We start from the raw sequence: 12,336 nt of genomic DNA, 5'->3' as shown, positions 1-12,336 counted from the left end.
TTTTACAAATAACAGCCTTATTATTTAAATATTTTTTAAAGTATTTTATTATGTTAATATTTATACTACAAAAAAATATTTATGTCTGTTTGGGTTTCATATAATATTTTAATTCTTCTGTTGTTGTTGCTTTTGTCATATTGTATTTTACACATTTTTTTTTAAATTATTTGTTTTGTTCGGTGTAGTATTTATGTGTAATTTGCCCAGTTTGTTTTTATCATAAATTTATTTATATTATATTATTTTGTTTTTTTTTTTCATAGTATATCAACAAAATCCTTGTTTTATTTATATAATTTTTAATTAAATTTTTATTCCTTCATTATTTACTAGTTCGCTGCTAATTTAGTCTCTATTTATTTATAATTAACTGATTTTTTTTGTTATTAAGTTAATTATTTATTATTTTTTTTTGTTTGTTTATTATAATAGGTTATAGTTATTTTTGTTAGTATTTACATTGTTCATTATACAAAAATTTATTTTTATTACAGGTCGTTACAGGCAGAGAGAGATTAAAGGAAAATATATATATGTACGTATGTGTATGAATAGGGAATGTAAAGTTTTTTGTATGTTAGATTTTCATATACATATGTATATAGAAGATATTCTTGATTTTAATTAAGTTTTACCCTTACATGATGTACACTGTACATTTCATATTTAAAGATTTATATTATAATTTCTTTATGTTTCACTTGATTTTATAAGAACCAAACATAGCACAAGAGTACAAACCGGCTTTCTCACAAACTTAAAACTAGTTGTAACAAAGTTCTCAACAAACAAACATCATAGTTTGGTATAATTAAAGACTGAGAAATTGTAGTAATTTCTCTTCTTTGGTAACTTGGTCCTATGCATTTGCTTTTGAATTGTACACCAGACATCGGTATATAATGATATTAGTTATGTCCGTCCGTCTGTTCGTCCATATAAATCATATATTAAAACTATAGTTCGCGATTATGAAAATAACACAGGCCGATGATACCAAGTTAGAAAACGCAATTTTTTCTCATTTTTTGAGAGTTCGTAACAGCGCCATGATAACTTTATTTGTAAATTGTTATATTCTATCTGAATATACTACTGTACTGTGGAGGGTATTATCCCAGTAAAAACTTTCATTACCATGTAAGGGGTTAAAATGCTAAAATTTACTTACGCAATACCATTTTAAGTCATTATTTTAACACAGTGATGTCATTGGAGGCAATTAATTATTACAAATGATTACAAGTAATTAGAAAAAGTAGTCATTGTAAATCGCTTAAAAAAAATTATATACTATATCTTTACTGGCAAGATTAATTGATGAATTAGAAAGTGTTTTATATAATACATTATTAGTAAGACCTTACTAGACTACTTCTATGTAATCCAGACGATATGTAGTAGTCATTGAAAAGTATGTTGTTAAGTAAGTATTTGCAAATGAAAGCCATTACCTAGTTTTTGAGGTTATGTAAGGGGTTAAAATGCTAAAATTTACTTACACAATAGCATTTTAAGTCATTATTTTAACACGGTGATGTCATTAAAGGCAATTACCTACTATAAACGATTACAAGTAGTTTTAAAAAGTTGTCATTGTTAATCGCACGAAAAAAAAAAAACGTTACAGCTGCTATATCTTCACTGGCAAGATTACTAATGAATTAGAAAGTATTTATATAACACATTATTAGTAAGACCTTATTGTAATCCAGCCGATATGTAGTAGCCATTAAAAAGTATGTTGTTAGTTAAGTAATTACAATTGAAAGCCAATACCTAATGTTTGCTGGGATGATTTTAAATTTTGTTTATAACAGGCAAAAATATATGATCCAAACCTATCTGACGATGTTCCAATTGACTCATAATCACTTTCTGATTCGACTAAACGATGGCTGTCTGTAAGTCAGATTTTAAAACAATTCAAAAAATATTTCCATAGAAAAAATGTGAAAAATTGGAATGTATAAGGTTTTTTTTTTTTGTAAAATGAAAGCAACATTTATGAAAAATACAGTTTTTAACAGTTTATTGTTATATCAAACTTCTAAGAGGAAATAACATGTTAAAGTTGTCTTCGCGCAGTTATAACTTCTCAAAAAGCGCCAAAAGTTGCGCTTTTTCAAACTTCAGTATACGATATCTCAAATCCCAGATGTAATGGAGAAATTCTGAAGCCAGTATAGAAAAGTACACATTGGTCTTTTAATTCAATAATTATTCAACGAAATTGTACATATTCTATTGTCTCAGGGAGAATGCCTATTGAAAATGTTTAAAATCTTTATCTATCGTTGAATAATCGAATTTTCACACTAATATTAAAAAGAATTTTAAGATAAAACATTTTATCCAATGCTTGATATCTTGTATACATTAAAATTTTAAACCAGGTATCGACAGAGAGTGAAGATGAACTACCTCGCTCTTGATTGTTAACTTGCAGTAATACATTATTATTTAAATTATAAGGAGACATCTACAAATGAAATTACTACTACTAAGTTATCAAGCAACTAAATGTTGTTGTTTTTAATTATTGAGAGTTATGGTTATCTGGAGTCACTCGGAAACCCACATAATTAGCTATATTAATAGGATTCCACTCCATAGATTACAAAAAGAGACAGTCAGAAAGCTACTTCAAAAGAGTCAATACGTGACAGTTAAGTTATTTAGAGTCTACTCTCTAAAATGATATCTGTCTCCGATCTCAAAGAGTTACAAAGAGTTCGTGACGAAAAACGTATTGGACCCGACCAGACATTAGCAGAAATTAAAGAGACGACTGTCTTGGCTTTTCATTCGCAGAGATTTAAAGAATTAAACTAGTCCTCGGCAAAGAGCGAAAGATGATTTGACTGTTATTTTTTTTTGAATGTGTGAGTTTATGGACTTAGAAAAATAAGAGATCTGTTTGCCTATGTATGTTGTAAAATCACTTTTGTTTGTTTAGCTTGACTAGTTCTTATATTATTTTTCCTCACACTCTCGTCGTATTATCATGACTTAATAAGTGGAAAAGAAATCGAATCTTTGGAATTTTTTTTTCCACAGAAATCATAAATGATCAGAACATTATAAATTAATAAATTGAATATTTTATAGTTAAATGCAAATGTTTCCTCATTTGGAGATAAAATGGAAAGTAAAATGCTCTTGTGGTAATATTTATAAAAGAGTTTATATAATTTCCATAAAATACTGGTACCATGCTTGACTGTCTGATAGTCTATATAGACTTTGAAATTAAAGAGCAGTTAGACATTTTGAAGTTTAAGAATGTTTGATAAGGAAGAATTATTTACATAACATATAAATATTCATGGAATATGGATTTAATGGCTAAATCATGACGATGTTCATTATGAGCTTTTATGTAAACTTAACTTTTCAAGTTTCTAATCGTAAAACTGAAAAATCTCACGAGTCTTATTAAAAGGCATTTTTTCGCATAATTAGAATGCCGATATGTCTTTAAAATTCCATGTACTTTTCTTAGTTAAAAAAAAATATTTTTGGAAATTTTGATCGGATCCATAAATTGTCTAACAAATCCACTATATATACATATTGACCCCATTTGTGCCTTACTTTGAAATACAAGTTGAAGCTGAAAAATCTGTTGAAAGATTTTGAACTGTCCAAAATTCTATGTAAATCGAATGGCTTGAGTTTATTATTCTCGACCCCTGTTGACTATAGGTGACGTCCATTAAAAATTTTCACCATTTGATTTTTCGTACAAAAAACTTAACATTCTCTATTTTTTTCTCTTTTATCAAACCCTTAGACTCCTTTCAAGACGGAGTTTTTAACTGACAGATGAGCACTATGAAATTCCTTTTTTCGTTATTATTATTATTATTCATATTTTTAATCACAATTATACTGTACATAGTTTAATTTTATATGTATTTGATAATACGACTTGATTTTGCTATATTTCATTTCAAGTAATTTTCGATTATTTTACAAATTACAATACAAGCTTTAAAAAAAGTGTATTTTGGAAATTTTTAGCATATTTTTATTGATTTTTTTGTTGTTGTTGGTTTTATTTAAACTTACACATTGGCTGAGGGACCAAAACTACTAAAATACTTATTATTATGACTAGACATTAAATTATCGCTAGCGGTGGTGTTGATGGAGTTAATAATGGTGGAGGAATTTATATTTGAGCTACTACTGCTGCTGTTATTGCTGCTATTAGACACTTGATTAGGGTTACTGGTATTATTATATAGACTAGTTAATTGGGAGGAGGAGACTGTGGAGGAGGAGGAATTGGAGGAAGTGTTGTTGCTGGAGTTGGAATTTAAATGACTAGGGGAAGGTTGTAAAAGTTTATCACCTGCCGCATGAGCATATGAAGGTGGTGGCTGTTGTTGTTGTTGTTGCTGCTGCTGTTGTTGTTGCCTAAAAGCTTGATAGGCATCCGAGGAAACAGCAGACCAAGTACCATCTTTGGATTTTATATACAAATGTTGTTTATTGGGCTGTTTTGTGCCAAAATTATAGTCTGTAGCAGCTATTGAGGAATTTGAAGCCCAATCGTTGAGCAATTGATTGGTGGAGTTACTTATGGCACCAAAATCATTATCATTAAAATGATCAGTATGCGAACTGGTGAGAAAATCTAAATGTGATCCTGTATTATTATGATTTGTTGAAGCTGCAGCAGCGGGATTCGTTGTGGTTGTTGTCTTATTATTATAGAGACTACCAAAATTTATGTTATTTTCACTTTTGAATACCTTGTTGTTGCGTGGCCGACGCAAAGTACCCGCTCCACCACCACTTATCATTTGGGTGGCTAAGGTGGTATTGGCATAAGCCCCCAGTCCCTGTTTCAAGGCATTACTGGCAACTAGTAATTGTTGCTGTTGTTGTTGCTGCTGCTGTTGTTGTTGTCGTTGACTTTGTGATTGCATACTATTAGAATTGAAGGGATTTAAACGTGTAGGCTGCAAGGGTTCATTATTCATCAAGTCAAAACGATTCTCGGTAATGTTGATTTTATTTGCACTCAAAGCCGTACCAGTACTATTTAAATTTGTCATTGATTTTTTTGTTGTTTGATGTGGTTGTGTTTTAGCTGGCGAAGAGCTAAGTATGGCTGTAGAAGCCGTACTAGCTGTCATTTTATCCGGCAATGTTAACATATTGTTGCCAAAGGGATTGTTGTCCATATTACCAAACCCTATGACACCACCACCACTGCCGCCAATACTACCACAACCACTGCCCATAGAATAATGTTGACTGGGTGGCGCTGAATAGAGACCAGATGAAATACTGCCCATTGTTGAACGATAGTCATCGTTGTTAATGTTATTGCGTGTTACTGCTGTTGTGGAGTTCGTTGATGGTGATGATGAGGACATTGTTGATAATTTTTGTTCATTTCCTGAGCGTAAAGCACTCTCTAAATTATCACCACCTCCATGTTGTTGTTGCTGCTGCATTGTTTTAATCGTTGAACTTGTTGTCGTATTATTTCCATTTCCGCTTGCATAACGTTGCGACTGCTGTTGCTGTTGTTGTTGTTGTTGCTGATGATTCTGATATAATTTTGCATTTGCTACAAGATTTGTTGTTGCATATGCACCACAACTATCATACAATGATTGTTGCTGTTGTAATCCATTGTTTGCGGTCTGACCATGTGCTGTTCCGTTTGGAGTTTTAAATGTTGAACATGCAACTTCAGCATAATCAGGCATATTAAGTGGTGTTAGTCTAAAATGTTTAAAATACAAACACAAAAAGGACAATGACAATATTAAAATGAAAGTAAATAAATGTGGAAAATGTTAAATGGCGTAAAAATATAGTTAGCTATGTATTAGACGTTAGTGTTTAAAATTTTGATTATTATGTAATTTTCTAAAGTTACTATGACTTTACTGCAGCTTTAACTGCAGGTTTTAACGGGAAAGTTTAGTATTTCCTTGTACATGTTTAAATGTTCAGTGAATAACTTTATTGATATTTTATACTATATTACAAAATTATTCCTTTTATTAATGAAACGAATTTCCTTATCTCATTTCTAAGTTTAAAAAAATTTAAACTTTGTTCCCTGGTAACTAGTCATACATACGCCAGGGATGGAAAGTCGATCTTTTAAATCCATAAGACCATTATGGAAAGGCTATAAGAGTTTTAAACTAATTCGATTTAGCAATGTCCGTCCATCCATTACAATTTGAATGTTAACTCCACATTAATGGAGGAAAGTTTGTAGTTTGTTATATAGGCTTGTTCTTAGAATCTTATCAAAATATAGTTTCAAAAATAAACTAAATTAAGTCTTAAGTTTCCCAACTCTGTATTACGCATAAAACAAAAAGCAGACAAGTTATTATACACCACAACTTACTTTCCAAAAAAAGCAACCAACCTACACATTTATTTAACATATTTTCAGGGTATTTTCATAAGCTTTTGTTACAAAATTCAACTAATTAAAAACCACTTTAGCGAAATAACTCACAAGTACTCCAACAACACAATATTTCAAGAGAGTTTCTTAGCAAAACTCAAAAAATATTTATAGATATAACAAAAAAACTAAAGGTAAAGGTAGATGTAAAAGTAGAAACAAAATATTTATATCTTCATCCAGCCAGTATAAGAACTCACTTAATTAAGAAAATTATGCCAAAAAAATAAAAGCAACCAAATACGAAGAAGTAAAACAAAAAGTATACAAAGAAAATGAAAATGTTTTTCTACAACAGTTTTATATCTTCCAAGTTGAGAAAAAATATTTGTAAATACTCATAAAAAATAAGCAAATTAAAATATACACAACCACAACTTTTAAAAGCTACAACCAGTTACCTGGGATATAAAAAAAAATATATATATATAAAAAGTATCTTAATGAAAAATCAAATTTCAAGAGGGTTTGTTACGCATTTTGTAGCTAAGTTCTTCCATAAAATAATGTTCTTTATGGAACTTAATGTGGCATAATAAAAACAAAAACAATACAATAATAATAACAAAAAATATTTGTTATTATTATATTTTCTACAATTTCTTAGGATATTTAAAAGGAATGTTTAAATGGAAATAATATTACAATCAAAACAACTGTTTCACTTCTTTATTTAAAAATTATTTTTAGATCATAAAATAGGGTTTGAAAACATTTAAATATCAGTTGTAGATAAAAAGTATATTCTTTACATAAATATTATGTTTTTAGGTTCGTTGCAAACGCCTACGATGGATTTAGAGGTTTTGTCAGTATAGAAAATGGACAATATCAACTTAAACGAAATTAGACGAAATTTTCTAAAAATATTGCTCTACAAATGCTTAATAGGAAATAAACAAGAATCCAAATCTTTATTCTTATACCCACCATAAAAAAGATAAAATCTTGCACAAATATTCTCCAATGATAAGGTTTGAGGGATATTGAAAATTATGTCGATATGTTCGCGTAGCCCTTATACAAAAGGTCCCTCGAAATACATTTTAAAGCGTCAGAAATTAGTTAATAATACAGCAACGGTGATAAATTTTTGCTAAATGTTGTAATATATGGTGGACAAGTTACCGCCCACATAAGGTCCCCTACAAAAAATGACTTTAACGCACACAACTGGGTTAATAATATCATAATAACGGCGAAATTCGACATACACAAGTGTTTTAGAAAAAAAAATCTGACCATAATTGTCGCCATCTCCCATTTTAAGGTCCCTTTCAGAAAAAGACTTTAACGCTCATAACTGACTCAGTAATAGCAGATTAGAGAAGACGTTTTATAGTAACAAAAATCTCGCTAATAACACTCATGGGGATCGGCTCCTACTTGACCCTATTCACCCACAACGCTATGGTCCCTATGAGCCGTATGAGGGAAACCTCGTTAAAGTGGGAGATTAGTACTGATTTTCAATACAAAACTTCCCAACGCATGTTCTTAGGTAGTTAGTTAGTTAGTTAGTTAGTTAGTTAGTTAGTTAGTTAGTAGTTAGTTAGTTAGTTAGTTAGTTAGTTAGTTAGTTAGTTAGTTAGTTAGTTAGTAGTTAGTTAGTTAGTTAGTTAGTTAGTTAGTTAGTAGTTAGTTAGTTAGTTAGTTAGTTAGTTAGTTAGTTAGTTAGTTAGTTAGTTAGTTAGTTAGTTAGTTAGTTAGTTAGTTAGTTAGTTAGTTAGTAGTTAGTTAGTTAGTTAGTTAGTTAGTTAGTAGTTAGTTAGTTAGTTAGTTAGTTAGTTAGTTAGTTAGTTAGTTAGTTAGTTAGTTAGTTAGTTAGTTAGTAGTTAGTTAGTAGTTAGTTAGTTAGTTAGTTAGGTAGTTAGTTAGTTAGTTAGTTAGTTAGTTAGTTAGTTAGTTAGTTAGTTAGTTAGTTAGTTAGTAGTTAGTAGTTAGTTAGTTAGTTAGTTAGTTAGTTAGTTAGTTAGTTAGTTAGTTAGTTAGTTAGTTAGTTAGTAGTTAGTTAGTTAGTTAGTAGTTAGTTAGTTAGTTAGTTAGTTAGTTAGTTAGTTAGTTAGTTAGTTAGTTAGTTAGTAGTTAGTTAGTTAGTTAGTTAGTTAGTTAGTTAGTTAGTTAGTTAGTTAGTTAGTTAGTTAGTTAGTTAGTTAGTTAGTTAGTTAGTTAGTTAGTTAGTTAGTTAGTTAGTTAGTTAGTTAGTTAGTTAGTTAGTTAGTTAGTTAGTTAGTTAGTTAGTTAGTTAGTTAGTTAGTTAGTTAGTTAGTTAGTAGTTAGTTAGTTAGTAGTTAGTTAGTTAGTTAGTTAGTTAGTTAGTTAGTTAGTAGTTAGTTAGTTAGTTAGTTAGTAGTTAGTTAGTTAGTTAGTTAGTTAGTTAGTAGTTAGTTAGTAGTTAGTTAGTTAGTTAGTTAGTTAGTTAGTTAGTTAGTTAGTTAGTTAGTTAGTTAGTTAGTTAGTTAGTTAGTTAGTTAGTTAGTTAGTTAGTTAGTTAGTTTAGTTAGTTAGTTAGTTAGTTAGTTAGTTAGTTAGTTAGGTTAGTAGTTAGTTAGTTAGTTAGTTAGTTAGTTAGTTAGTTTAGTTAGTTAGTTAGTTAGTAGTTAGTAGTTAGTTAGTTAGTTAGTTAGTTAGTTAGTTAGTAGTTAGTTAGTTAGTTAGTTAGTAGTAGTTAGTAGTTAGTAGTTAGTTAGTGTAGTTAGTTAGTTAGTTAGTTAGTTAGTTAGTTAGTTAGTTAGTTAGTTTACAAATTTAAAACATATCATATCTTCAATGTTTTTGTTAATCATTTTTATTCTCCATTATTTACTATTATTACGTTATTTAATTTAAATCCATTTAAATGAAATCATTTCCTTTCATAAATGTATGAAAATTTAAATTATTTGTTTCCGTTTTATTAAATTGAAAAAGAAAAACAGTTTATTGTTTATGTTGAGATATGAATAAAAAAATTAATACAAATAATTAATATTTAATTATAACATTGTTTATGAGTGTATATACAAATACATACAAATTCGCTTAAAGTACTATATGTGTTGTAACTTTTTTCCGTTCATAGAAAATAAATAATGTAAAAATATTTTTTGCCTAGCGCCCCTAACAACTAAAAGCATAATTCATAAATTTATAATTAATATTTTTTATTTCCCCAGAAATATTTGTTTTTCCTTCAATATTAAAAAATTAAATTTATTTATCACGTTTTTCATTATATTTGAAGAAATCTAAACCCTTTTTTGGTACTCCTACATAAAAAGAAAAATATTATAATAATTGAAAAAGGAAATGGTCTTACCTTTCATAATCTGGCAAAGGCATGTGGTGTTGTTGTTGTTGTTGCTGCTGCTGTGCTGTTTGTCCTGCTATCTGGGAATAATCCGGTAGTTGTTCCTTTGTTGTACATGATGTTGTATTGGCCTGACGCCATACGCCACCCGCTGGATCGATCCAAACACCACCGCCACCATTTGCATTTAATGGCAGAGTGGGGAACTTTCGCACAGCACCAATTGCGTGATTTCCTGAAATAAAATAAAAACATAAAATTAAATAAATTCATTTCACAAAAATAGAAATCTTAAAAAAAAACACATTTTTTATAATTTAACAATACTTTTTGTTGTGCTGAGCTTTTTATAGAAAATCGTTTTTTATTGTTTCTTATTTTTTAAGTTATTTCAACAAAACATCTTTAAATACAATATTAAAAAGCATTATTATTAATTTAGTTTTATTCATGTTTTGTTCTTTTTATGCATTTTGAAGGTGCTTAAAAATAAGGAAGACTATTTTCAGCGGTAATTATTTAGAATTTATTAATGTATCTACTTAAGTAGTCCCTTTTGTTTGCCAACTTAAGAAGTCCTTAATTTAGTCCTAAATATATTTGCTGTTATTATTGTTGTTTTCTTGTTGTTTAGATACCTATCGGCATTATTTTATTTGTTACGTTTTCTTCCTGTTGTTTATAATTGATGTGATTTTTACGTGTCCTTAAATAATTTACAAATTTCAGCTTTTTTTGTTTATTTGTTTATTGTGGGAGTTATCTTATCTTAATGTTGTTATATTTATTAGAATTTATTTTTAGTATCTAATATAATTAAACAATATTTCTGTTTTCGGAAATATGTTAAAGGTACTCCGAACAGGCATTAGACATTAATAGAACTGAACTAGAACTGTACACGAACTGAGCTAGAACTAGAACTGAACTAGAACTGAACTAGAACTGAGCTAGAACTGAACTAGAACTGAAACTAGAATTGAACTAGAACTGAACTAGAACTGTACTAGACTGATCTAGAACTGAACTAGAACTGAACTAGAATTGAACTAGAAACTGAACTGAACTGACTAGAACTGATCTAGAACTGAACTAGAAACTGAACTAGAACTGAACTAGAACTGAACTAAAACTGAACTAGAACTGAACTAGAACTGAAACTAGACTGATACTAGAACTGAACTAGAACTGAACTAGAACTGAACTAGAACTGAACTGAACTGAACTAGAACTGAACTAGAACTGAACTAGAACTGAACTAGAACTGAACTAGAACTGAACTAGAACTGAACTAGAACTGAACTAGAACTGAACTAGAACTGAACTTGAACTGAACTAGAACTGAACTAGAACTGAACTAGAACTGAACTAGAACTGAACTAGAACTGAACTAGAACTGAACTAGAACTGAACTAGAACTGAACTAGAACTGAACTAGAACTGAACTAGAACTGAACTAGAACTGAACTAGAACTCGAAACTAGAACTGAAAGCTAGAACTGAACTAAGAACTGAACTAGAACTGAACTAGAACTGAACTAGAACTGAACTAGAACTGAACTAGAACTGAACTAGAACTGAACTAGAACTGAACTGAACTAGAACTGAACTAGAACTGAACTAGAACTGAACTAGAACTGAACTAGAACTGAACTAGAACTGAACTAGAACTGAACTAGAACTGAACTAGAACTGAACTAGAACTGAACTAGAACTGAACTAGAACTGAACTAGAACTGAACGAACTGAACTAGAACTGAACTAAAACTGAACTAGAACTGAACTAGAACTGAACTAGAACTGAACTAGAACTGAACTAGAACTGAACTAGAACTGAACTAGAACTGAACTAGAACTGAATTAGAACTGAACTAGAACTGAACTAGAACTGAACTAGAACTGAACTAGAACTGAACTAGAACTGAACTAGAACTGAACTAGAACTGAACTAGAACTGAACTAGAACTGAACTAGAACTGAACTAGAACTGAACTAGAACTGAACTAGAACTGAACTAGAACTGAACTAGAACTGAACTAGAACTGAACTAGAACTGAACTAGAACTGAACTAGAACTGAACTAGAACTGAACTAGAACTGAACTAGAACTGAACTAGAACTGAACTAGAACTGAACTAGAACTGAACTAGAACTGAACTAGAACTGAACTAGAACTGAACTAGAACTGAACTAGAACTGAACTAGAACTGAACTAGAACTGAACTAGAACTGAACTAGAACTGAACTAGAACTGAACTAGAACTGAACTAGAACTGAACAAGAACTGAACTAGAACTGAACTAGAACTGAACTAGAACTGAACTAGAACTGAACTAGAACTGAACTAGAACTGAACTAGAACTGAACTAGAACTGAACTAGAACAGAACTAGAACTGAACTAGAACTGAACTAGAACTGAACTAGAACTGAACTAGAACTGAACTAGAACTGAACTAGAACTGAACTAGAACTGAACTAGAACTGAACTAGAACTGAACTAGAACTGAACTAGAACTGAACTAGAACTGAACTAGAACTGAACTAGAACTGAACTAGAACTGAACTAGAACTGAACTAGAACTGAACTAG

General features: G+C 29.8%; 1 protein-coding gene across 1 annotated transcript; it reads right to left on the bottom strand.

Moving 5' to 3' along the window:
* Positions 1-277: 277 nt before the first annotated feature.
* LOC119610487 (putative uncharacterized protein DDB_G0286901) lies at positions 278-9,981 on the bottom strand (the record flags this gene model as incomplete). Its single annotated transcript, XM_037965724.1, has 2 exons — positions 278-5,751; positions 9,756-9,981. Coding segments are annotated over 2 exons (1,904 nt in total), but the record flags the coding sequence as incomplete, so codon positions are not given.
* Positions 9,982-12,336: the final 2,355 nt, after the last annotated feature.

The sequence above is a fragment of the Lucilia sericata genome, unplaced genomic scaffold, assembly GCF_015586225.1.
Source record: "Lucilia sericata isolate MDLA Ls3-8-SP2 unplaced genomic scaffold, ASM1558622v1 Contig001210F_arrow, whole genome shotgun sequence".
In the NCBI taxonomy this organism is placed as follows: Eukaryota; Metazoa; Arthropoda; class Insecta; order Diptera; family Calliphoridae; genus Lucilia; species Lucilia sericata.
Note: the sequence above shows the minus strand (reverse complement) of the source record. Positions and strands in the feature narration are given on the sequence as shown.